The sequence below is a fragment of the Martes martes genome (assembly GCF_963455335.1).
Source record: "Martes martes genome assembly, chromosome: 16".
Lineage (NCBI taxonomy): Eukaryota > Metazoa > Chordata > Mammalia > Carnivora > Mustelidae > Martes > Martes martes.
In genome coordinates, this window is record NC_137904.1 from 1,649,296 (window position 1) to 1,675,421 (window position 26,126).

Sequence of the window (26,126 nt, forward strand, 5' to 3'; positions counted from 1 at the left end):
TCAAAGCATGGGGGCAAGGCAGCGGCATCCCCCCTCTCCCCATTGTCATCCACCGCACACCCCTCTTCGAGGAAGCCTTCCCAAACTCCTCCCTCTGCTCCCCTCCATCTCTCCCTGCTCCTGTGGTCAATTCTCAGACTGGGGAGCGAGGCTGAGGGACTGACGGGCAAAAGCCAGGACCTGTGCTAAACTTTTTCCTAATTGTGAAATAGTCCAGATACATAAAAAGATACGAACCTATGTATAAAAGGCAAGTTCATCTACCCACCACTCAGCTTAAGAAAGAAATGCCAGCAATTCAGGTGAAGAACTGTCTGTTACGTCATTCTGCCAGCCCCTTCCCTCCGCCTGTCCTGGGAGGTCACCCTCCTCAGCCCGGTGTGGGTTCCACTCTCCTACAGACCATACCGTTTACCGGCAGACCTCGTTTTTTGGTTGCATATTTTCCGAATGGAAGATTTGTGGCAATCCGGTGTTGGGCGAGTCTGTTGGCACCATTTTTCCAACAGCATCTGCTCACTTCCCGTCTGTGTCACATTTTCGTTAATTCTCCCAATATTTCAAACCCTTTCATCATTGCTATATTTGCTATGGTGATCTGCGGTCAGTGCTTATGACTCACCGAAAGCTCAAGCGATGTTTAGCATGTTTTAGCTCTGTTTTTTATTTATTTTTATCTTTTTTAAGTTTATTGATTTAAGTCATCTCTACATCCGATGTGGGGCTCGAACTCACAACCCCGAGATCAAGAGTCACATGTTCCTCTGATTGAGACAGCCAGGTGCCCCAGCAATTACTTAAATAATTAAATATTATTATAATATTCATATAATTAATAATTGTCATTATTTATATATTATATTAATATTTATATAATAAGCCACAATTAAAATATTTTAAAATTAAGGTATACACACTGGGGTTTTTTAGACCTAATGCTATTGCATTTAACAATACAGTGTAGTATATCATAACTGTTCTTATGATGCTAGTGTTTACATGTATTGGCATGTATGTTCTATTTTATTGGTTTTTTAAATTTTTTTAAAAGATTTATTTATTTGAGAGACAGAGAGAGACAGCATGAGAGGGGAAAGGTCAGAGGGAGAAGGAGACTTCCCTCCGAGCAGGGAGCCTGTTGGGGGACTCCATCCCAGGACTCCAGGATCATGACCCGAGCCGAAGGCAGGTGCCCAACCAAGCCAACCAGGTGCCCCTGTTTTTATTTTTTTTTTAAATATTTTATTTATTTGGGGGCACCTGGGTGACTCAGTGGGTTAAGCGTCTGCCTTCGGCACAGGTCATAATCCCAGGGTCCTGGGATCCAGCCCTGCATCACGCTCCCTGCTTGGTGGGGAGTTTGCTTCTCCCTCTCCTACTCTCCTACTCCCCCTGCTTACGTTCCCTCTCTCTCTCTGTCAAATAAATAAAATCTTAAAAATTTTTTAGGGGCGCCTGGGTGGCTCAGCTGTTAAGCGTCTGCCTTCAGCTCAGGTCATGGTCCCAGATTCTGGGATCGAGCCCCACATCGGGCTCCCTGCTCAGTGGGAAGTCTGCTTCTCTCTCTCCTACTCCCCCTGCTTATGTTCCCTCTCTCTCTCTGTCAAATAAATAAAAAATCTTTAAAAAAATTTTTTATAATTTATTTCAGAGAGAGAGAGTGCAAACGTGGGGAGGGGAGAGAGAGACAGAGAGAACCCCCAACTGACCCCATGGAACGTGGAACCCAGCACATTCTTCCATCTCCAGACCCAGAGATCATGACCTGAGCCAAAATCAAGCCAGTCACTTAACCTACTGAGCCTCCCAGGCGCTCCTGTATGGGATCATGACCCGGGGAAGGCAGCTGCTTAACCGACTGAGCCCCCCAGGTGCCCCCAGGTAACAGCTTCTTAGTGCAGGAAAGTAAACCTGATGAAGGGTGTGACCCTAACAAACCCTGGGAGGCCAACGAAGTCACACGGCTCACTTTGCTGCCCTACTGGCTTCCCGGCTCTGGCTCTGCCACCAGACCGGTAGTGTCCCCGGGGGCACGTCTGCCTCCCTCCGGTCCAGAGAGGCACCGGCTGGGAGAGCCGGGCATGGAAGGCGTGTGCCTGCTCTGTCGATATGTAAGCAGGCCCCCAGCAGCAAGGGCTACGGAGCACCCGCTCGTCTTTGGCAGAGAGTAGATGCTCAGTGAATACTTGAATCGGTGACTTCATCTTTACAGCAAGCCTCTTGTTCTTCCCATTCCCAGTGGGGACCCCTGAGGCCCAGAGAAATGCTAGGACCTGATGGGGTCACCTCGGCCACGACAAGCCCGGGATTCGGCCCCGTTCTTCCTGCCCTCAAGGCTATGCCCTTAACCACTCCCAAAGGGGCCTCCCTGAGCCTCTTCCCCTGTTGTCACTCCAGGACCGAGAGACACCCCTCCAGCTCCCGGCTCTCTGGGGGTCCTGGCTTGGCCCTGTCCTTCCTGCTGGCCGGGTGCAGCGTGAGCACCTCCTTTTCCCAGCAGCTGGGTCAGTTGCTAAAAGGACCGACAGGTACAGTGGAGATGAAGGCACAAAAAGGAGCCAGGCACGGGGGCGCCTGGGTGGCTCAGTTGGTTGAGCAACTGCCTTCGGCTCAGGTCATGGTCCCGGACTTCCAGGATTGAGTCCCGCATCGGGCTCCCAGCTCCTTGGGGAGTCTGCTTCTCCCTCTGACCTTCTCCTCTCTCATGCTCTCTCTCACTCATTCTCCCTCAAATAAATAAATAAAAACTCTAAAAAAAAAAAAAAAAAGGAGCCAGGCGCTGGGTGGTGAGCAGGTGCCTGGGCCAGAGCCCAGGTGGGCGGGAAGGGGGAGGCAAGCACTCGGCTCTCCATTTGGCCAAGGGAGACGCAGGGACCTCTTCTATGCCTTTATTTATGAAATGCTTCTTGAACGGATACAAAGCTAGTGTCTGTCTGTAGGCAGGGGGAGGGAGTTAGTGTGCGCCCCTCACCCCACCCTCCCCGCCGTGGGGGCTGAAGCCGGGAGAGGCTTCATCCTTCCCTCCACCTTGGCTGTGATGGGCCCAGAGAGGCTGTGGGGTGGGAGGGGTTCAAGGGCAGTTAGAGGTAAGGAGGAGCTGGGAAGGCCCAGGACAGAGCCGGCCTCTCCCGCAGGGACAGACTTCCCCAGGCTTGCAGGCGGGCGGGCGGACGGGCGGGAGGTTTGCTTCTCCCCCAGTGCAGTGGTTTCAAGTGGGCAGCGGGGAGGAGGAACTTCTCCGGGACTGTCTCCTGCCTCCCCAGCCCAGGGTCTGGAGCATCCTCTTCGGGCTCCTTCTCAGGGGAGGGTCCGCTGCGGTGACTTCTCTAGGCCCCTTCAGGCCTGCCTGCCCCGGGTCCCAGAGGGCACTGCCCTCCGTCCTTAGGGTTGGGGGCAGGGAGCCGGCCTCAGTGGCGCCCGGCGGCTGGTAAGCCGTCCCGGGCTGGAGCCGCCGCTATGTCCACACTTCGAGGGGCATCACGCCTTCCTTGCTCCCCAGGGGGGGCAGCAAATTCTCTTCCTCCAGGAACTTGAGGGGAAAGTGGACCAGGTGACCCTGGACCTGGGTGAGCTCAGACCTGGCCAGAGGTGGGCTGACCGTGGCCAGGGGCTCCGCGGCCACATACTCCCGGAGTGCCCGCAGGGAGCGGGTGGCATTGGACGGCAGGCAACGGAAGATCTGTGGACGGGAGGCAGGGGGCATAGAAGCCAGAAAGGCTTGGAGAGACTCTGCCAAGAGTCCATCTCACACCACAGCCCCCCACATTGACCCCGAGCTGCTGAATCCCATGATCTGCCCCCCACACCTTCATCTCTCTTCTGAGAATGGCTCAGTGGTGGGGCTCTCTCCATCCTACCCTGAACAAGACAATCCATGCATTTCCACACGGAGAGCCCCCTCCTCCCCCCCCCCCCCGCCCCTGCGCCCACCTGCTCATAGATGTTGGCGTTGTTCTCAGCTGTGTCTTGCCACAGCTGGAAAAAGTCATCACAGACAGGGTCTCGGAGGTCCAGGTCCGGCCGGGCATCTGCCCCAAGAATCACGCTACAGGACAAAAGGGTGCCCACAAGGTCAGATTAAGATCCTTGGAGAGCCCAGGACACCTGGGTGGCTCAGTCGGGTGAAGCATCTGCCTTCGGCTCGGGGTCCTGGGATCGAGTACTACATCGGGTTCCCTGCTCAGTGGGGAGTCTGCTTCTCCCTCTGCCTCTGCTGCTGCCCCTGCTTTTGTGCTCTCTCTCTGACAAATAAGTAAATTTTAAAATCTTAAAAAAAAAAAAAAAAAGGATCCTTGGAGAACTTGACTGCTAGAAGAGTTATGCTGCGCCTACCCAGGTAGTTCAAAATACACACACTGTTAAATAGTAAAACAAGGGCAAACGAGCCCAACAGAGTTTTAGTCTGTCTCTTCTTTGACCACTAACTTGATGCTTTACAAAAAACACCAAACTGTTTTTAGAGTATTTGCTTCTCATTTTTTTGACAGTCCTACTTTGCTGGGGCCCTGAGCCAGATCGGGAACTCCAGTGCTACCGGTAAGCCATCCGCACACCTGCCCAGAAGGCAGACCAGCCCCTTCCCGACCTCTTCCTCCCCCCGCAGCACCCCCTCCCACTCTACCTGAAGCAATGCTTCCGCAAACTCAAGGCAAACCTGCCCGCCTGATAGTCCCTGCCGTCCATGAGGGAGGGCTCCATCTCCGTGTCCTGGATCAGCACGGCCAGCTCACTGTCCCGCTTGCCCAGCAAGCTACGGTCATTGATGTTGGCGGAGCCTGGGACAGGTGCAGGACACGCCGTGTCTGCCTGAGCCCCGGGGGGGGGGGGCCCTCTACCAGAGGACCAGCCAGTGTCCATCCCCCCATCCCCCCCTGCTGGGCCTGGCTCCACACCGCCCCCCCTCCTCTCGCTGCCAGGGGTCCCGATCCGGGACTGACCAATGATGACCGTCCGGTCATCCGCGATGAGCATCTTGCTGTGGATATAGATGAGCTCTGAGACCGGGTGCCCGCCCAGCTCTCCGTGGGTGCGCAGCCCACAGATGGACATATAGTCCCGCCACGCTGTCCCCACTGAAAGAAAGACGGGGGAGGGGATGAGGTAACAGGTGCCCTCTCGTGCTGATGGAGCCCCGTCCCAGCTACCCCCCACTTCCAAAGGCCTACAGCCTGGTCTGCACGCGTCTCCCCGCAGCCCAAGACGACCTGCCGTCTCAGAGTAGTAGCATCCCCGGAACCATGCGAGGATAGGCTCCCCTGCCGGGGGTCCGGCGCCTGAACCCCCCACCCCCAGCACTCACTGGCTGCTTTGAGGCGATGCAGGATCGAGTACTCCCCACGGCACAGGGTCCTGCGGGAGAAGAGTGGGTGAGGGAGGGGGAGGCTGGCGGATGTCGGGAGAACTGTGGACCTCAAAAGTCCAGCAGGAAGGGAGCGGGACAGACTCAGGACAGGGGCACGGGTGGGTGGCCATGGGGGGGGGTCACCTGTAGGTGAAGTGCAGAATGGCCTGGATAGAGTTCCCACCACCTGTGGTGATGTCACCCTCGAAACCGGGCAGCAGGGGCAAAAGCACGTAGACTCGGAAGCACTGCCCATGTCTGGGGAAGGGGGCGGAGTCAGGGGCGGGGCCAGGCCCAAGCCACGCCCCTCCCGGGCTTAAACCACGCCCGACGCCCACCCTGCCGCCCGTCCGCCTGACCTGTGGGCCTTCAGGATTCTGTCCACAATCTCATCGCCCACCTTGTTGAGAACGGTCCGGCCATCGGAGCAGCTGATGAAGAACTGATTCTGGGGCGGGACCCAAGGCAGGCATCAGCCGCCAGGGCCCTGCCCGGCCCCCCCGCTCTGGCGCCAGCCCCGTCCCGAGCTTCCGGCCTCCCCGGGCTTGCACACCCCTCCGGGCCCAGCCACACCAGCCCTCCGGACCGATTCCACGGCTATCCTCAGTCCCTCTCCTCGGACGCCCCTCCCTTCCCCGTCCCCCCGCCCCCGCCAGACCTCGATGTACAGGAAGTGCTGGCTCTCCCTGATGGTGTGCAGGTAGGCGTTGAGGATGGAGTTCTCCAAAGTCCCTGCTGACCAGCGGTCCACAGACCGCAAGACCTGGGGGGACGGGGAATAGGATGTGGCTCCTGACCGCAGGAGAGGAGTCTGGTGGCTCTCAGGTCCGGGGCAGCGGGCTGAAGGGAGGGAGGGGTGAGGACATGTTGAAAGGGGAGCCTCACCTGCACGGTGGCGCACTGCCCCCCGGGGAGCGTGAAGGGGAGCTGGTCTGCCGTGCTGGTGGATTTGGGCAGCAGGTAGGGGTACGTGGGTATCTTGTACTTGGCCTTGGTCATCTGAGGTGGAGGGATGGCCGTCAGCGGGAGGCGGGCGGCTCCTTCCCACCACCAGCCCCCCCAGGACGGAGTGAGCACCTTGGTGAAGTTCCAGCGTTGGATGAAGTGCCGGGCCAGGTCCCGGGCGGGGAGACCGTGCACGGCCACCCCGACGTCCCGCCATGGCATCCGGGGCACGGTCTCCCTGTCAATGAAATCTGGGGGTCCCGGGAGAATCAGGGGCGAGGCCAGGGATGGTCTCTTGGGGACGGTTCCGACATCCCCAAGCGCTTCCGGCTCCGACAAGGAGCCGACCAGAGGGAAGGCCACGTTACCCTTGAGCCAGCTCCTCCCGTTCAGAGCCCCGACCCGGACACCTGCCCCTACTCCCTCGTCCTGGGGGCTGCGGAGGAGGGGACCCTCACCCTCAAAAGGCCGGTCCAGCTGCACCCAGTCTTTCGTGATAAGATTGCTGTAGTCTTTGCCCAGCCAGAAGAGTTGATTTTGCGAGAGGTCTGGGCTGCCTGGAGAGTCGGAGCCCGGGGCGGTAGGCTGTAGGGGAACACACCCAAGCGGGGGGGTGGGGGGCAAGGAGAGGTCACAGGGGGCCATACAGAGCCAGGGCCCAGGAGCAGAGAGGAGCACCGAAAGACTACGAGACGGAGAGACAGAGAGAGTACGAGTGACGCAGATGGCTCCCCCCAGCCCTCAGTGGCACTGGATGTCTTAGGGGAGCCGGGAGGGGTGTGGGGGCGGGGAGGGACTGGGTCTACTTCCCAGCAGCTTCGTGGGGCCCCCAAGAGGAACCCCGAGGTGGGCAGCGCCTGGAACGGCTGGAGGGGAAAGGGTGTGCATCGACGCGGTGTTTAGGGGAGCTCGGGAAGGCCTTGGCCATTACCTGGGGGGCCGCTGGCCCGGATGGGTCCCCGAGGTCAGTCAGGCGGTAGTGCAGGTCATCCCAGCGGCCATAGGCGAGGTCCAGCCCCCCCAAAAAGGCCACTACTTGGTCCACGACCAAGAGCTTCTCATGATGGGCCCACAGGGTCACCTGGTCCGGGTGGCGCATGACCTGCGGCAGGTGGGGGGGGAGGGGTCAGGAGGGTGGGCTCCGGTGAGGGGAGACCCGAGGCGCCGGGAGGGAGGACGGGAAGATGGAAGAATGAGACATTCCTTCGAGGGCAGGGCGGGCTGGGGGCTGGGAAGCCCAGGGGGTAGGGCTGCAGTGGGGGGAGGGTCTCTGACACCCGAGTCACCTTTATGTTGTGATGCAGCAGCATTAAGGCTCTCTTGCTATAGCCACTGTTAATGCCCAAGGCCAACTCCACTTCCTTAAACAGCAGGACAGACACACGGACCCCCTCCTCCTGGTGGTGAGCGGGGGGCGGGGGTGGCAGTGTGGGCATCAGATCCTAATGCCCCCTGCACGATGGCCCCTTTGCACCCTCCCAAACCCTGCCCCATGCTCGGGGTTGCTGTGTGAACCCCCACTCAGCCTGGTCAGCCTCCACGCTCACACCCGGCTATGATGCTCGCGGCACACTTGGCAATGGGCCAGCTGTTCACCTGTCCACCCGCTCGTCCATGCGCACGGCTCCTCGCCTGCCTGTCACTGTCTACCCACCCACATTCCCCACCACGTACTCACCCCCTTCTGTGCCACCCATCCTCCATCCACCCACCGCGTCCCCTGTTGGCACCCCCTCCGACTGCCTATCCTTCCCTCTGTCCCCCCCGTCCACCGGCCCCCACTCGGCATCATGGTCTGCATGTCCAGTGACACCTACGGATGCCCGGACATGGCAGCCGCCGTGCCTTGTACTGAAAGCAGCGATGCTAGTCCATTGAGAAAGGCAACACACATACGCCCCCCAGCCCCCGCGGAAACAAAGCGTAACGGGCACTGGGAGAGACGTCTACACTGGCTCCAGGAGGAGCATGAGGAAGGAAGCTTCACATTCCCTACCTTCTCCCACGCTGCAGTCTCTTCTAAACCAACCCCCCCCGGGCCACCCCCTCGCACCTCCCCTCCGGCCTGACCCCTCTCCTCACCGCCTTCCTCTTGAGCATAATGTCCAGTCTCCAGTCATCTGAATGGGCCGGACGCTTCAGGTAAATCTCCGGACTCAGCCTGGGATTGGGGCGGGAGGTGAGAGGCAAGCCAAGCCTCACCCAGCCAGCAGGCACTCCCCCTGTCCCTCCCTCTGCGGCCCGTAAGCTGATCCCGGGCAGGCCCTACCCTGCCCCTTCCTGTTTGAGCTCTTCCCTTACTCACCACCAATCTGTGATGAAAATCTCCTCTTGAGCTCGCAGGATGGCATCTGCCACAGCGGCAAAGTAGCCCGCCCCGTTCACAAACCTGGGGGGAGGCCAAGCCGAGGAGGTCAGGAGAGTCAGAAGCCAGAAAGCTCCGGAGAGTGAAGACGGGAGGACAGCCACGGGATCAGAGGCGACAGCAGGGTCAGTCAGAGATCAAGAGTGATCAGAGCCGTCAGATGGATTATCAGAAGTATCCAAGTGGGACAAAGCTGCCAGTACAAGCTAAATAAAATTAGAAACCACAAAAGACACAATAAACGAAAGGCGATGACGACTGGAAGCATTAGTACGTCATATGTAAAGAGTTGTAACAAATCAGTAAGAAAAAGACATACAAGCAAACTGAAAAGTGAGCAAAGAGTAAGAACTGACAGTTCACGGAGTTAATTAAAATGCTCGACCATACGAGAAGAGGTTCAATGTCACTAGCGAGGAAGAAAATTGATAATAAGATAAAATAACTGGTCTTGGGGAGCCTGGGTGGCTCAGGGGGTTAAGCCTCTGCCTTCGGCTCAGGTCATGATCTCAGGGTCCTGGGATGGAGCCCCGCATCGGGCTCTCTGCTCGGCAGGGAGCCTGCTTTCCCTGCCCCCCCCCACCTCTGCCTACCTCTCTGCCTACTTGTGATCTCTGTCAAATAAATAAATAAAATAAAATAAGATAAAAGAAATAACAGGTCTTTAATCCACGAGATTAGCAAAAATAAAGACCACTGGTAACTTGCAATATTTGCACGTGCGGAAGTGAGCATTCTCACAGGCTACGGGAATACACGTGGGTTACAGCCTTCCTAGAGGACGGTTTGGGGGTATCTCCAGGAATATTGAGCACACACGGTCCCGAATACCATTAAAGGCACACAGTCGTTCTTTTTCTAGGAATGCATCCTATTAAATGCTTAGACAAAGACTGCGTTCACTGCAGCATCGTTTAAAATGAGAAATAACCAGGGCACCTGCGTGGCTCAGTCAGGGAAGTGTCTGCCTCCAGCTTGGGTCATGATCAGGGCTCCTGGGACCTCCCTGCTCAGCGGGGGCGGGGGCGTGGGCGTCTCCTTCTCCCTGGCCCTCTGCCCCTCCCCCACTCTTGCTTGCACGCGTGCTCTCTCTCTCTCTCTCAAATAAAAAATAAAGATCTTAAAAATAAAATAAACAACCTAAATGCTTAATCCCTGACACACAAATTAAGTGAAAAAAAAAAAAAACCCACAAAAGCAAGTACAGGATCTCATTTACATTTAAAACAAACAGTAGGGGCGCCTGGGGGGCTCAGTGGGTTAAGCCTCTGCCTTCAGCTCAGGTCATGATCTCAGGGTCCTGGGATCAGGCCCCACGTTGGGCTCCCTGGTCAGCGGGGAGCCTGCGTCCCCCACCCCCTCTCTGCCTCTCTGCCTACTTGTGATCTCCGTCTGTGAAATAAATAAAATCTGAAAAAAAATAAAACAAATAATAACACACATAAAAGCCTACGAAAGTATGCAGGAAAAGAGCTGAGAAGATAAACATGAAACTATTGTGAGGGCTACTTCTGGGGAGAGAAATGGGCTGCTGGGAGGCGGGTAGGGAGAAGGGGGGCTGAGCACAGAGGGTTGTGCAACAAATGGAAACTTACATGCTTCACTAAGTGTTTCCGCGTCGCTTGGATTCTTATTTATTTCATTTACGTATTTTTTTAGGATTTTCTCTTTTGAAGCAATCTCTGTGCCCAACGTGGGGCTCGAACTCACGGCCAGGAGATCAAACATCGCCTGCTCCCTGCACTGAGCCGGCCAGCGGCCCCTTGACATTCTAATAACTAACAGTCTCGTGGGATGGTGAAGAGCGGGGTCTCGGCCCCGGGGCTGCCCGGATTTGAATCCCGGCTCCACTGTTTACAGGCTGTGTGACCTTGGGCAAGTTCCTCAACCTCTCCTTGCCTCAGTGTTCCCATCTGCAGAATGGGGACAACCGCACCTGCCTCACAGGGTTCGCCTGAGGCCTTCATAACACGCATAAAGCACTTAGGACAGTTCCCAGCACACAGTAAGTACTATGTGAGTATCAGCCGTTAGTTCTGGCGTTGAAAAAATAAATGTCCGCAGCCTGTCCAAGAAAACGAGGCTTCCCCGACTCCCTCCCTGCCTGTGATGTGGTTTAGCTGCCTCTGCTCCTTCCAGCTCCCGCCTCGGGCCATCCTGGTCCTCAAGGCTGCTGCCTCCTGCAAGCTGGTCCTGATATCCCCACGCAGAGCCAGAGGCTTCTCCGCTCTGTGCTCAGTACCCCACAACTACCTCCAGAATGGCAACCTGTCATTGCTTCGTGATTGAATCAGCTACTGGGCTGGCTTCTTCCTCCCGCCACTGGGCCGGGCACAGAGTAGGTGCTTAGGAAATGTTTGTTGAAGGCATGAATGAATCAGAGTTTTGAAGAGATCCTAAGGCACAGAGAGGGACAACATGGCAAAAGGGGGGGGTGGTGTCACAGGAGGTCAGAGATCGGGTCAGAGGAGATTAGCGAGTAAGGCAGGTCAGAGAGGTCAGAGGGAGATTAGATATCAGTGTGGTTAGAGGGCAGCTGGTCAAGGAGACCGGAGAAGCCGCAGGCGGAGAAGGCAGAAGAGGTTCAAGGACTCAGAAAACAGCAAGTGGGCCCAGAAGCCCACAGGCAAGCTCCGAAGGGACGTCAGCGTCTCACCACCGGGCCAGGGTCCCAGGCCGGGGCGGGGCGTAGCTGTCATGTCGGTGCAGCCGTATGAAGTCCCTGCCCGGGCCCTGCGCCAGCTCCGTGATCTCCTGGCCCCACCACCGTGCCTGCCGGTAGCTGCCGCACTTGAGAATCAGGGACCTGAGCAGGAAGAACAAGGGGAGCCTCAGCCACCGCCCCTCTCCGGCCGTCCCCTCCTTCCCACTTCCTGCCTTCGTCCCTCGTGCCCGACTCCACCCGGACGAGGCATGTCTCTGCCTTCTGCACGGCTGGGTCGCGGGCACGGAGACCAGGGGCAGACCGGGCTCTCCGGTTTGTCGGACGAGAGCGTGAACGGGGGATGGATGGAGAGCCACTGCCTTCCGTCCGAGTCACCGCCGCCCTCCCTGCGCCCGCCGCTAAGAGCTCCCCGGCATGTGGCCAGACCAGTTCCCTGGTTCCAAATCAAGGCCAGCTCCAGGGGCTGGAAATCCTTCCCCTCCTCCCACTCGCTCCCCCTCCCGGGTGTCCGTCCCCCCCGGGAGGCCCTACCTGTGGGAGGTGTCGATCCTGACCCCGTAGCGGGTCTCGGTGCTCCTTTTCCCCACCTGCACGTCGAAGCCGGGGTCGAAGAGCTGAACAAAGGAGATGGCGCCCGTCTCGAGGCACATGTACAGCAGGAAGGAGTCCTTCACCACCAGCCACCTGGAGCGGAAGGGCTCCATCCATTCCTCCCTGCCCGCGGGATCTCCTTCCTCACCCCTCCCCCCGAACGCGGCCCGGCGGGTCCGCTCCGGGACCCACCTCTTGGACCAGCGGTAACACACTTGGTCTCGGCCACAGCACGTGAGGCCAGGGACTCGGTGGCCCCCGGAGCGCTTCCGGATCACTCCCTCCCTGTGGGGAAAATCAGGACAAGATGGCCCAAAAGGAATCCAGGGCGCCCCTCCCGCCCCCTCCCTGCAACGCTCTCCCCACCCTCCTGTGGGTTTGCTGGCTGCGGGGTGATGGGCATCAGACACTCACAGTCCCTTGGAGCCAAGGTCTGGGATAAAGGACAGCCGGCTGACTTCCAGGAATTCTGTCTGCAAGAAGACAACGGCTCAGAGGAGAGACTTCGCCTTTCAGCGGCCCCGGGGCCTCTGCCGCCTGAGGGTCTGATGATACTGTTCCACCCGGAAGGGCACAAGGGCCCAGCCCCCGGGGCCTTACCATGGCGTGGTAGTTGCGGTAGAAAGACATGGTCAGGAGGCGGTTAAGGTAATTCTCCAGGTACTTCTGAAGCAGGGGTGAGAGACAGAGACAGATGGGACCAGAGCCATTGTGGTGCACCAGAAGCCTTCCTGGCCAGCCTGGTGTCTGGTCGCACCTGTTTGCTGGATGCATGTCTGCTGGAGCCCTCAGGACCCACGCGCGGTAGAGAGGGTATCTCTCGGTCGGCTGCCTCCCGGGCTGGAGGGTGGGCCACACCAAAGCTGTGGATGAGATCGGGGAGGAGGATCAAGGAGAGCCAGGATGCGGAGAGCCTGGATTCCTGCAGCCCTAGAGATGGGATCCTGGGGGAGGACTGGAGGCTGGCAGAAGGCCCCCGATCCTAAGAACAGAGACAAGAAAAGGAGCGAGGCTGCCAAGGGCATTTTGGGCATCCAGCCCGGCTGAGCTATTGGCACAGAACCGCGGACAGGGAGAGCTGGGCTGGGAAGGTTTCCTGGTAACCGGGGTCAGGGGAGGGGGCCCGGGGGCCAGAGCTGGGGTGGGAAAGTAGCTGGGACAGAGGCATGGGTGGCTTGGAGGGGGGTGGCGACAGGCAGAAAGCGGTGCTGGGGGTTGGGGCAGGGGCTGCCCGTGCTGCCCCAGGGTGGGGACTCCTGCCCTTGACAGGAAGCGGGAGGGTCCCCTTACCGCGCCAGAGGAAGCAGACTCATCAAGACTTTGTGTCTCAGGAGGTCCCGGTGCAGCTCCTGAAAATGCCGGAACTTCTTCTTGGTGGTCCAGGTAAAGGCGCCGTGCGTCAAGCGGACAGAGTACAGGGTGCAGGTTCCCACCTGGGGGTGCGGGGGAGGGACTGAATGTTTGTCCCCTCGTTGGGCAGCAGCCCTCCCTTTGCCCAGCTCCCTGGCGCCCGCCCAGCCACCTTGGAACCACTGGTGTATCTTTCAGTGCCCACCACTTGGGCCGTGACCGGGACCCCAGGGGCGAACACCAAGGGGTGCATTTTCAGAGGCTGCAGGTCGTAGATGGCCAGAAACGGGTGCATCCGGTCAGCTAGGAGGAGAGAAGGTGTTAGTGCGGACCCCGGGAGCTCTCCGCCCCTCTCCTCCCCGACGGCCGTGCTCGCTGCCAACCTGGGTCCTCTCCCTCCCTCAGAGTGTCCAACTCATCGGGCTCCATGTGCAACTGCGTGGAGTCCAGGTCGCCCCCAGAGGGGAAGAGGCTCGCGGGGGTCGCCGCCATCCTGGGAGCATGGGGAGGCCTCAGGGAGGTGATCTGCCCTGCAGCCCCGCCCTCCCCCTCCCACGGGAGGCCCTCTTCCCGGTCAGTCCACAACGCCCCGCGGACCCGCCTCTGACCTCCATCCGGTACCCGGGTCCCGCATCCAGAATCCCTCGGCCCCGCCTCCCGGCCCGACCCGGCGCGCCCAGGAACTCCCGCCAGGCCGCGGGGGCCCCCGAAGCGGGCCGGAGCAGACGCCGGGCCAAGGGGGAGTGGTCCCCGGGGGGCTCGGGCCAGGCCCGGCCGCACGCGAGAGGGGGTCCCGCGGGAATGAGGAAGTGCGCGCCCCGCCCGGGAGGGAAACCCCAAATCTCGGCAGAGTCCGCAGCCCCGCGGGCCCCGAGCGCCGCCCCCGCCGCCTCCTCCCCCTCCCCCGGCCGGGGCCCTCCGCGGCGCCCCTCCCCGGCCCCTCACCCGCAGCCCGAGCCGGCGCCCGCGCGGGTCCGCCAGCCGAGGGAGCGGCGCAGCAGCCGGGCCCACACCCGGGCGGCCGGGGCGGGGCGGGGCGGGCGATCGGGGCCGGCCCCCCGGGGGCGGGCCGCCCGGCCTCACCTCCGTGCCCGCCCCGTCGGCCCCGGCCCGCCCCCGCCGCCTGCGCGCCCCGCGCCGTCCCCCGGCGGGTGCCCGCGGCCGGCCCCTCCCTCCCCGCGCGGCCGGCTGGGGCGGCGGGGGCGGCGGGGGCGGCGGCCCCGGGCTCGGGAGCGCGCACCGTGCCGCGCGCACTGCCCCGGGCCGACTCTGCGCGAAGCCGCTCCCGGGGGACCGGCGGGCGGGGGGAGCCTGGACGCGCTGAGGTTCCACGAGGCAGGACGCGCCCTCGTTCCCGAAGTGCGGGTTTCCTCATCCCTCCTCCTCACGGGCCTCTGGGTTGTTCCGGTCTCTTGCGACGGAGCGTCCGGAAACACTCCCGCCGTGGCCTCGCGGGCAGGTGCGGTTCCCGCTCTGGGGGGGGGGGACAGCTGGGGTGCAGTGGGCGGGGCGGCGTGTCAGTCGGAGGTCGGGTGTGTAAGTCGGAGGGTCGGCGTGTAAGTTGGAGGTCGGGTGTGTACGTTGGTGGGTCAGGCGTGTAAGTCGGAGGGTCGGGTGTGTAAGTCAGAGGGTCAAGGTGTGTAAGTCGGAGGGTCGGCTGTGTAAGTCGGAGGTCGGGTGTGTAAGTCGGAGGGTCGGCGTGTAAGTCGGAGGGTCGGGCGTGTAAGTCGGAGGTCGGGTGTGTAAGTCGGTGGGTCGGCGTGTAAGTCGGAGGGTCAGGCGTGTAAGTCGGAGGGTCAAGGTGTGTAAGTCGGAGGGTCAGCGTGTACGTCGGAGGGTCGGGTGTGTAGGTCGGAGGGTCGGTGTGTAGGTCGGAGCGTCAGGCGTGTACGTCGGTGGGTCGGGTGTGTAAGTTGGTGGGTCAGGTGTGTACGTCGGTGGGTCGGGCGTGTAAGTCGGAGGGTCGGGCGTGTAAGTCGGAGGGTCGGGCGTGTATGTCGGAGGTCGGGTGTGTAAGTCGGAGGTCGGGTGTGTAAGTCGGAGGGTCGGCGTGTACGTCAGAGGGTCGGGTGTGTAAGTCGGTGGGTCGGCGTGTAAGTCGGAGGGCCGGGTGTGTAAGTCGGAGGGTCGGGTGTGTAAGTCGGAGGGTCGGGCGTGTAAGTCGGAGGGTCGGGCATGTAAGTCGGAGGGTCAAGGTGTGTAAGTCGGAGCGTCGGCGTGTACTTCAGAGGGTCGGGTGTGTAAGTCGGAGGGTCAAGGTGTGTAAGTTGGAGGGTCGGGCGTGTAAGTCGGAGGGTCAAGGTGTGTAAGTTGGAGGGTCGGGTCGGTGTGTAACTCGATGGGTCGGCGTGTAAGGGTATTTTAACGTTACAAGAAACTGCCAAACTGGTTTCCGAAATGGTCCCTCCGCTGTTGCGCGGCCCGGATCGAGGGACGTTAGTCCCGCTGTCCCAGGGCGCGGGCAGCGTTAGACGCCGTCGATCTTCTCAGTGTTCGCCATCCAGTGCACGTGCACTAGCTGTCACCGGAGTTTTCTCTGCGTGTGTCTGATGCTTCACGATGGTGACCACGTTTCATGCGCTCGTTGCCCACTTAAATATCTTCTTTTGCAAAGTGTCTGTTCCGCTCTATTGCTAATTAAAAAACAAAACCACGTTGTCTTATCATCGAATCATGCGTTCTTTATATATTTGGTATTTTTACTTTTTTAGGTGTGCTCCAGCCCAGCCTGGGGCTTGAACTCAGGATCCTGAGATCAGGGGTGGCAGGCCCTACCATCGGAGCCAGCTGTGCGCCCCTATATTTAGGATGGAAATCCTATATCAGACACAGGTAAAACAGACACTTTCTCACTGAATGGGGCATATGTGTTTCAAATAACGGTGCTTCCGGGGTGCCGGGGTTGCTCAGTGGGTTAAGCATCTGCCTTGGGCTCAGGTCATGATCCTGGGATCCTGGGACTGAATTCTACATTGGGCTGTTGCTCCGCGGGGAGCCTGCTTCTTTCCTCTCCCTCTGCTCCTCCTGCTTTCTCTCTGTCAAATAAATAAATAAAGTCTTTAAAAATGATAACAATAAAAAATAAAAAGTAAAATAATGGTGCTCTTTAAAGAGAAGAAATATTTTTATTTCGATCAATTCGTGGTAACGTACTGTTATTCTGCCATCGAAGCAAATACCGTGTAAAATGGTGCAGCCCCCTAGGAAGACAGTTCCTCAAAATGTTAAGCGTTGAGTGATACATCATCAAAAGAGTATGGCGCTGGCACAAAAACAGACCAATGGGACAGGATAGAGAGCCCAGAAATAAACCCGCATCCGTATGGTCAATTCATGCGCGGCAAAGGAGGCTAGAATATCCAGTGGGAAAAAGTCGGTCTCTTCAGTAAACGGCGCTGGGAAAACGGGACACGTCCATGCGAAAGAATGAAGCCGGACCACTTTCTCACACCACAGACAAAAATAAACTCAGACCGGAAGAAGGACCTAAATCAGAGTTAGCGCCTGAGAGGGCGCACGCAGTGAGGTCTCTTTCTAGATGCATCTTCCGAGGCGAGGAAAACAAAAGCAAAAATAAGCTACAGGGACTTCCTCAAAATAAGAGGTTTCTGCACAGTAAAGGAAACACCAAAACTAAAAGACAACCTACTGCATGGGAGAAGATATTTGCATATGGTAGATCCAATAAAGGGTTAGTATCCAAAATCTATGAAGAGTTTCTTCGGGGCGCCTGGGTGGCTTAAGTTGGTTAAGTGTCTGAGTCTTGATGTCAGCTCAGTTCTTGATCTCGGGGTCTTGCTTGGTCCAAGCCCTGCTTGAACTTGGGCTCCATGCTGGGCGTGGACCCTGCTCAAAAACGAAAACAAAAAACAAGGTGTGCAGCCCAACACCAAAAACCACAATCTGACCTAAACATGGACAGAGGACCTGCATAGACATTTCCCCAAAGGAGGCTTACAGGCGGCCAAGAGACACGAGGAAAGGTAGATGGTCCGCATCACTTAGGGAAATGCAAATCAAAACCACAGTGAGATGCTACCTCCCAGCTGTCAGAGTGGCTAATACGAAAAAGAGAAGAAAAAAAGCAAGCGTTGGAGAGGGTGCGGAGAAAAAGGAACCCCCGTGCTCTGTCGCTGGGAATGTAAATTGGTGCAGGCCCTGCGGAAAACAGCGTGGAGGTTCCTCAAAACACTGAAAGTAGAGCTGGGTGCGTGATCGGGTAATTTCACTGCTGGGTGTTTACCCGGAGGAAACGAAAACAGCAATTTGAAGGTAGATGCACCCCTATGTTTATAGCTACGTTATTTACAACTAGATGTCCATTGACTGATGAATGGGTAAAGATGTGGTACACACACACACACACACACACACACACACACACACACACACACGGGAATGTTACTCAACCATAAAAAAGGAGTGAGATCTTGCTGCTTGTAACAACATGGATGGGTCTGGACGTTATAATGCTACGTGAAACAAGTCAGAAAGAGACAGACATCATGTGATTTCACTTATATGCAGAATTTAAAAAATAAAATGAACAGGGATGTCTGGGTGGCTCAATTAATTAAGTGTCAGACTCTTGATTTCGGCTCAGATCATGATCTCAGGGTGCTGAGATCGAACCCTGGGTCAGGCTGCACACCGGACATGGCACCTGCTTAAGATTCTCTCTCTGCAGAGGTGCTGGGCGGCTCAGTTGGTGAAGCATCTGCCTTCGGCTCGGGTCATGATCCCAGAGTCCTGGGATGGGGCCCTACATCAACTCCCCGCTTAGCGGGGAGTCTCCTTCTCCCTCTCCCTCTGCCGGCTGCTTCTCTCTCTCAAATAAATCATCGTAAAAAAAAAAATTCTTTTTCTCCCTCTCCTTCTGCCCCCCAACATTCTCTTTCTCCCAAAAACAGAATGGACAAAGCATGAACAGATCCATAAATACCAACCGCTGGGCTGCTGGAGAGTGGGGGGGGGGGAGCGGCAAAGTGGGTGGCTGGGAGTGGGAGGTCCAGGCTTCCCGCTATGGAAGGACGACATCATGGGGATGAAAGGTTCAGCACGGGGGTCACGGTCAGTGAGACTGGAATAGAGTCGCCCGGTGACGGGTCGTAGTTACACCTGTGAGCACAGCATGCTGTACAGACCCGTCCTGTCACTGTCCAATCCCCTAAAACTAAGGTCACATTGTGTGTCAACTATACATCAGTCAAAAGAAAGACAGTTAGGGGCGCCTGGGAGGCTCAGTTCCTTAGGCATATGATGCTTGGTTTCTGCTCAGGTCATGATCTCAGGGTCGTGGGATCGCGCCCAGAGAAGGGCTCCGTGCTCAGTGGAGATCTACTTGAGATTCTCTCTCCACCTCCCCTTCCTCTGCTTGCGCTCTCTCTTCCCCTAAAACAAATACAGAAGGGCGCCTGGGTGGCTCGGTCAGTTAAGCAACTGCCTTCGATCAGGTCCTGGGATCGAGCCCTGCATGGGGCTCCCTGCTCAGCACGGAGTCTACTTCTCCCTCTCCCACTCCCCCTGCTTGTGTTCCCCCTCTGGCTGTCTCTGTCAAATAAATAAATAAAATCTTGGAAAAAAAAAAAAAGAAGAGAAAAGAAAAGAAAAAAGTAGTATAGCCCCTACGGTGCGATACCACGCAGCCGTGGAAAGGAATCAAGCACTACCACGGGCCACAACAGGGCAACCCTTGGAAACAAGGAGCGAAGCCAGACACAGTGGACCGCACAGGGTAGGAGTTCATGTTATGGGAAATCCAGAGACAGGAGGTAACTTAGTGGTGGCCAGCAGCCGGGGAGGAGAACAAGGGGGGTGGGGGTGACTGGAAAAGGACACAGGGTCTCTTGAGGGTGACGGAAATGTTACAAAATTAGTCGCAATGTCTGCACGGCCGTGAATACAGCAAAAACCACTGACTCGTGTACTTTAAAAGGGTGAATTTTACAAAAGTATGTCGTGCATGCCCGTAATAGTGATATTACAAAAAACACAAGGAAACTGCAGATACATACAACTCGGGTGAATTTCAAAACCTTTAAGCCAACAGAAACGGGACCCAAGAAAGTAACACCATGCGGCCCATTTACATGAAGTTCTGATTGGGGTGGCTAGTCTCTGGGTGTACACACTCGCTAAGACTCCTAGGACTGTACGTGGATGTGCGCAGTCACGTGCATGGAAATTTGTACGTCCATCGAGCTGTTTGAGAAATAGGAAACAGATTTCTGATGGTGGGGTATAGGCAGGGGTGTTTCCCAAACTTTGCTGCACGAGGCACCCCCAGGGAAGGGTAAGGTCACGTTCACACCGCTCTCCGGGGGTGGGGGGCATCCAGAGTCCTTGCCGCAGGTGCTGCGGCCCCCCGGGCCTGGCTGAGGGCGTCGGTGCCTGAAGGTCACCGCGGGGTTCAGAAGGGCCAGGGTCAGCCTGGCAGGGGCAGGCGTGACCTCGGGCAAGTTGCCGATCTCCGTGCCTCCAGCTCCTCAGCTGGGAGAGCAGGACGGCAGTAACGCTCGGCTCAAAGGATCGCGGACAGGCTGACACCGGGTGACGCGTACAAGTCCCTTGTATCTACCTGGACAGCGTCGTGAATCAACTAGGACTGTCCTCCGAAAAGGGGACAAGAGCTACCAGACCGTCCCGCGGGAACCAAGCGTTTCCCCCACCCTGCACGTCTCATTCTACAAAAATAGACCGTTCTTTAAAATCTGACATCTCGGGCATTCTGGATTCTCATTCCAGAATACGAAAGAGCCCCCCGGCCGTGTCCCGGCCGGCACCGGGTTTTCCAGCGTTCCTCTGGCGCGTCTGTGTGTGCCAGGCCCTCCGTGTCTGTCTCTGCCATCCCTCCCCTTCCAGCGTCCTCCTGCTTCTCCCTGCAGGCCAGAGAGTGCCCCAAGCGAAGGGGGCCCGGAGGAGAGGTGTCTGGCTGCGGGACCCGTCCGCCTCTTCCTCCTCCCTCCTCTCCTCCTTCCATCCCCTGGCGCCTGTAATCACCGGGCGGTCTGAGGCTAAGTGGTAGTTTGGGCCGCACTGGGGGGGCTTGGAAGCCACACCCCTCCTCCTGGGGCCCTCCTGGCCATTCCCCTGCATCCCGGTGGCCTCCACTGTTGAGATGGGTCTCAAGGGAGCATGGTGCTTCCCGTGGTGTGGGTGCCGGAGACAGCGGGGGACCGAGAGAGAAGCAGGTACGGGGGGAGGACGAGGAAAATGGGGGGCTCTCTCTCTGGGGAGAAAGGGAAATGTTCAAACCGGCGAAGGGAAAAGCATCATTTGTTTCCCGGGATGGGAGGTGGATTCTCCATAGGACTGGCCAGTGCAAAACGAGGAAGTGAAGCCCCCTGGTAAAAAAAATTATGAACACCTCCGAGATGTGACAGCAAAGCCTTCCGGCCACCCCCGGGCCTTCCGCATGTTAGGCCGTGTGTGACCACATAAGTTGCAGGCCAGTGAAAGCAGCCCCACTCTCTCAACGTCCTCTGTCCCTGCCCCAGGATGCTCCCTGGCCTCTCTCCTCCTCCCTGCAGGGAAGGAAGGGGAAGCCTGCCCCACAACACCCTTCCTCCTCCTCCCATCCCCCTGCAGGCCTGGATCCCGCGGCCCCTCCAGATCCGAATCCCAGCCCGGCTCCGGCCCCCATCGTGGCCGAGGGAGGGATACCCTCCTCCGGCGCCTACTTCAGCCGAAAAGCCCGACTCTCCTTCCGCCACCAGCTGCACGACCTCGCATCTGCCAACGACTCCACCATTTGATGGGGACGACCAGGGGCTGAACGTCCAGGACGCTTTGCAACCTTCCCTCCCCAGACTTCTCCGTGATCCGCCTGAGCCCAGGCCCTCGTGGTCTTGTCATGAAATATACTGAGAGCTCACCCAGTGCTGCGTGCAGGGGAGCATGTGCGCGCGCCGGGGTGGCCGGCGGTCAAGGCCAGGGGGCCGGGTGCTGGGGTGGAGGGGCCGCGGCGCTGGTGACCATGTCGCCGCTGATCTCCCGCGGAGCCCAGCTGGGGCTGGCAGAAGTGGGCGTGGGGTGTGCAGGGGTCCAGCTCGGAGCTCAGGGCGGCGCGCTGTTGGGAGAGGCCGGAGGCCGGACGGGACTGGGGAACCAGGCGGGGAAGCGTATTCGCTACTTCCTGGCGGGCCGTGAGGACGCGTCAGTGGGCCAAGCAGAGAGCCGCCGGGAGGTAAACACAGGAGCGGGCAGAGAGGGTGACGGCTGCGGAGGAAATTACACGGTGCCGCGAGAGCAGGATGGAGGGCGCTTCTGGAATCCCAGGTACCTGAGAAGGTGGCATTGGAGCTGGGACCCAAACGATCAGGAGCCGAGTGGAAACTGGGAACCCCCGTGTCGTGTGGACTCGCGGTCACCGACGCTGACAGTGGTGGGGGGGGAGGCTGGGCACGAGAGGGCAGGCGCGACGGCCGGGAAGCCTCCGCTCAGCGCTGTCTTGAACCTAAAACTGCTCTAAAGTTTATCTGATGGGAGGCCGGGCCGGCTCCGTCGGTGGAGCACGGGACTCTTGGTCTCGGGGTCATGAGTACAAGCTCCACGCTGGGTGGAGAGACGCCTTAAAAAAAAAAATTATTAAAAAAAAAAGAAAAATCAGGGAGGCTGAGTCCTGGGCAGGAAAAACTGAAAGTGTAAGGGCAAAGCCCATGAGGTCCTGGGAAAGAGGAAAGAAGCCAGTGACCAGAGCGTCACGGAGGGGGTCCTTGATGGGTGAGCTGGGCCACGGTGAGGAGCCAAGGTATGACCTTAGATGGGACAGCGAGACATCGAGGAAGATCAAGCAGGGGACGACACGCTCTCACTTACACGGAAAGGTCACTCCGGTCGCTCTACGGACGAGGCTGCAGGAGGGCAAGTGTGGCAGCAGCAAGGTCACGGACGGGCCCGCTGCCGTCCGGCGGGCAAGTCACGATGGTGGCTGCGATCAAGACAGGGGTGTGCAGTGAGCACAGCCGAGTTGTCCAGTCGCTAGGTCGCACGCCTGAAATTCCTGTCACATCACTTACGGGAGAGCGGCGTGCAGACGGCAACAAGCGGACGGAGTTTCTAGGACCTACTGTCCGGCTCAGTGCGGAGTGCAGGGGACGGAGGAAGCTAGGGTGCCTTGAGGGAGGGAGGACTGAGTAAACAGGTTTTGCAGAAAAGTCAGAAGATCTCTGTGAGTTATTTAATTTTTTAAAGATCTATTTATTTATTTTTTAGAGAGAGAGCTTGAGCAAGCAGGGTCGGGGGGTGGGGCAGAAGGAGAGAGGATCGTGGACTCCCCACTGAGCACGGAGGGGACACGGGGCTCCGCCCCAGGACCCCGAGGTCATGACCCCAGCCACGCTCCAGAGTTGGACTTTTGACGGAGCCACCCAGGAACCCCTCTCTACAGGTATTTTAAATTTGAGGTGCACGTTTGGGATCAGAAGCCTTCCTCTGCTCTTTTGCACTTAGTGCAGGACCGCCCGCCTCCTTAGGAAGCCTCCCTTGTAACCTCGAAAATCCCCCAGGGCAGGACCGTATTCTAGAACCAAGTTTTCCAACGTGGTTCCTACAGTTCCCTTATCCTCGGAGTTGGAGGGAAGACAGGCACCGTGACTGCACGCACACACTGAGCTCCTCTGGGTCCCCCCGCCCCGGCTTGAGTGGGGATGGCCGTGGGGGCCCGGAGTCTGCTCTCAGCCTCCCACCGCGGAGGCTGAAGACCGGCTCACCATCACACCCCCGTGGGAATGACAGCTTCTAGGGCTGCCCCACAGCGTTCCCAGGCTCTCCCACCCCACAATATCCATCTTCAACGCTAGTTGCAAACAAGGTCCACCTCTGCCCCAAAGCGAATGCAATCTCGCTGCTGCTCCTGACAAGATGAGGTGACACAGGTGGGTGTGGAGGGAGGGGACTATGAGTCTGGGCCGGAGATCCGAGGTCCTCTGGCCTTTGGGTCAGTAACCAGCCATGAATACAAGCAGGAGGCAGGCTGAGGGGACGTGGCCCCAGTCCCAGGCAGGATTCTAACTTCTACTCTGGGCTGGAACAGGGAAGGGGGTGGGCCGTTTGTCGGGAGCCCCCATTTCAACCATACCTCGGTGTCCTAAGGACCTGGTACGGTGGAGGAAAGGGAGTGAGGGGGAAGGGGGGCTGGACGAGAGGTTTGAAAACCACTCTTGCAAAGGCTTGTCCCTCCCCGCTCAGAGCAGAGCTCTGCCCACACAGGGGTGGGCCAAACACGCACAGGCTTGAGGTCAAGAAAACCTCGAAGCAGATTCTTTCAGACAAACTGTTTATTGAAGTCTCCGTCACTAGGGGGTGTCTCCCATTGTATCCCGGAATTCCGGGAATCAGGGCGGTGGCAAAGTGGCAATGGTGAATTTGGGAATCTGGTCTCCCAAAAGTACCTGCCTCTCCACCCCTGATTCCGCGATGGCTGCCAGGCGGATCACCCCTCCGCTCGAGCCGTCCCGCTCCATGGCCAAGGCGAGAGCTGCGAACAAGAGAAAGCCGAGGTCAGGGTCAGATGCCGGCTTCACGACAAGGAGCGAGGAATGGATATGCGGGTGGCTTGGATATGAGGGTCAGAGTTCACAGGCCCAGAAAACCAGTCCGCACCATTGGCAGTGAACTGCAGACACTCGTCCTTGGTCATGCCTTCCCGGTAGGTCGCATCGACGTAGCCATAGATGTAGGAGCTCCCGGAGCCCCCGATGGCGAAGGACTGCCTTACCATCATACCCCCCATGGGCACTGAGTACACCTGCCAGGCGGAAGGACGAGAAGAGTCACCGGCTGTACCGACGGCAGCACACGGACATACACCGGCCCGTGTGGGACCGGTCTGGGAGGAGTTACTATTAAGTGAGGTAGAGACTGGGAAGAAAAACAGAAAATAGGTGGGGTGGGGGGAGGACCAAAGGCCTGTGCTCTGCTGGGGGTGGGGGTGGGGGATCTCACCTGCCCTCCCTCCTGGGGGTCCCAGCCCGCAATGATGATTCCTGCCATCAGGTCCTCCCGGTATCGGTAACACATCTCCTTGAAGAGGCTGGCCGCTGTGTGGACCAGCGGAGGCTCATTCAGCTCAATGCTAGAGGGTGGGGAGAGTGACAGAAAAGGTAGCGTCCGGGCCTGGGAGTCAGAGCATTTAGCACCCGGGGTCCCAACTCCCTGCGGATACCCGCCCCTCCCCTGCCCACAGGTACCTGTGGAAACCGAGCTGGTAAGTGACCGCATCGGCTACTGCCTGGGTGTCAGCAGCTGAGCCTGAGCGGCAGCAGAAAATACGGTCATGAATAGGGGTCAGCTTGTCAGTCACTCGATTGGCGATGTAGGACCTGCAGGGTGGCAGGGCCGTGTCGGGGCAATCCCACTCGCCTGCCACCCCTATCCCACTCTACCCACTCCCGGGGCTCGGCATTTCCCATTAGTTCCCACCCAAACTGAAGCCAGCAGAGACTTTGGCAAAAATGTCACCAAAGGGTGTGAAGGGGAAATTGGGAAGTAGTGGGAGCTGGAACAGATCCTTCAGTCCAAGGAAGGGAGAAATCTCCCTTCCCGCGGGGGGCTGCGGAGGGTAAGGACGGCCTGTCAGGCCAGGAAGGAAGGAAGGGAGGGAAAGACGGGATGCCCGGCCAAGACCTGTCCGGAGCTCACCCGGTGGTCGTTCTGGAGTCGGCTCCCAGAACCACGCCCCCTTCAAACTGCACGGCCATGATAGTGGTCTGGGGGGAGGAGAAAGGGGTGAGTCCGGGCCCCTTCCCATTCTCCCGCGTACGCAAACCCTAACGATGGCTCGGTGCAGCCCCTAGAGCACGCAAGTCGTGCGCCACCGACCCGCCAGCACATCTCCCGGGGCCCCAGAACCCCCGCAGAGTACCAGGATTCCAATCCCCACATCCCCAGAGGCCCACGCCGGCCGGAAACCCTCGTCCCGCAAGACTCCGGGCTCCGCGCTCCAGCGTCCCTCTCCAACATCCTCAGGACACCCCTTCCGCGCTCCAGCATCAGACCGCCTCGATCCCCCGCCCTCCCGTGTTCCAACCCACGCAGGCCTCATCCTCCCATCGCATCCAGCCTTGCGCACATCTCCTGAGCCCCGGGTGCCTCCTCACCCCTGTGGAGACTTCCCGGCTTTCCCAGTCCGGGGTAATGGCCTCGGGACCCCAGGCCGGCGCGGACCCCAAGCCTCGAGCAGCTACTAAGGTGGCCGCCATCTTCCTCCTCCGGCACTGCCACAAAGCAACTGTCGTAAAGCGCCCTGTCACTCCCTTCGGTCCGGCGGTGGAGCCGTCTGCGGGCGAAGCTAAGTCACGGTTGACGGCGGGAGGGAAAGCAACGGCCCAGGGAAGATTCTTTTGCGACGGTGGACGCTTGACGGCAGGGTGGCCGGCCGACGCGCAGAAAAGCGCCCACGACGGTGTGGGTGGCCTACGTTTCCCATCGGGCTGCGCGGGACTGACGTAATCTGAAGGGCGTCGCGGTTCAGAGGCTTGGGGCGCGTGTGGGCGTATGTGAACGAGAATGGCCGCCCAGGCCTCGCTTCTCTTAGGTGTGTACACCCAGGATCGTACACTCGGAGTGGAATTGCTCCGTCATGTAGGAACTCGGGCTTGGGGCGCCTGGGTGGCTCAGTCAAGCGTGGGCCTTTGGCTCAGGTCCTGATCCTGGGGTCCTGGGATCGAGCCCCGCTTCGGGCTCCCTGCTCGGCGGGGAGCCTGCTTCTGTCTTTCCTTCTGCCTGCCGCTCTGCCTGCTTGTGCTCGCGGTCAAACAAAGGCTTAAAGAAAGGAAGGAACTCTGGATTTAGCATTTTGCGGAAATGACAGTTTCCCATAGCAGCTGCCCCCCGAGGGGTCCGCCAGCCCCGCGTGCGTCCGTGAGCAC

The 26,126-nt window shown here is 58.7% G+C and overlaps 3 protein-coding genes across 3 annotated transcripts; 1 reads left to right on the forward strand and 2 right to left on the reverse strand.

Annotated features, from left to right (window-relative positions):
* Positions 1-2,848: 2,848 nt before the first annotated feature.
* PLD2 (phospholipase D2) lies at positions 2,849-13,749 on the reverse strand (the record flags this gene model as incomplete). The annotated part of the gene is made up of 24 exons (XM_080825604.1): positions 2,849-3,679; positions 3,931-4,045; positions 4,622-4,775; positions 4,938-5,072; positions 5,300-5,349; positions 5,486-5,599; positions 5,701-5,789; positions 6,000-6,104; positions 6,227-6,340; positions 6,419-6,537; positions 6,745-6,871; positions 7,218-7,388; positions 7,573-7,683; positions 8,369-8,447; positions 8,592-8,675; positions 11,308-11,457; positions 11,848-12,000; positions 12,100-12,192; positions 12,322-12,380; positions 12,508-12,573; positions 12,665-12,770; positions 13,198-13,340; positions 13,430-13,560; positions 13,641-13,749. The coding sequence occupies 24 exons, from the start codon at positions 13,747-13,749 to the stop codon at positions 3,455-3,457; spliced, it is 2,802 nt and encodes a 933-aa protein (XP_080681730.1). The 3' UTR covers positions 2,849-3,454.
* Positions 13,750-20,374: 6,625 nt separating this feature from the next.
* On the forward strand, positions 20,375-21,011 carry LOC308357664 (uncharacterized protein C17orf114; the record flags this gene model as incomplete). Its single annotated transcript, XM_080827390.1, has 2 exons — positions 20,375-20,447; positions 20,845-21,011. The coding sequence occupies 2 exons, from the start codon at positions 20,375-20,377 to the stop codon at positions 21,009-21,011; spliced, it is 240 nt and encodes a 79-aa protein (XP_080683516.1).
* Positions 21,012-23,516: 2,505 nt separating this feature from the next.
* Positions 23,517-25,508, reverse strand: PSMB6 (proteasome 20S subunit beta 6). Its single transcript, XM_080826391.1, has 6 exons — positions 25,356-25,508; positions 24,898-24,965; positions 24,447-24,578; positions 24,202-24,331; positions 23,860-24,004; positions 23,517-23,734 (listed from the first exon to the last, which is right to left on the reverse strand). Exons 1-6 carry the CDS (start codon positions 25,455-25,457, stop codon positions 23,592-23,594), a joined length of 720 nt encoding a protein of 239 aa, XP_080682517.1. The 5' UTR covers positions 25,458-25,508; the 3' UTR covers positions 23,517-23,591.
* Positions 25,509-26,126: the final 618 nt, after the last annotated feature.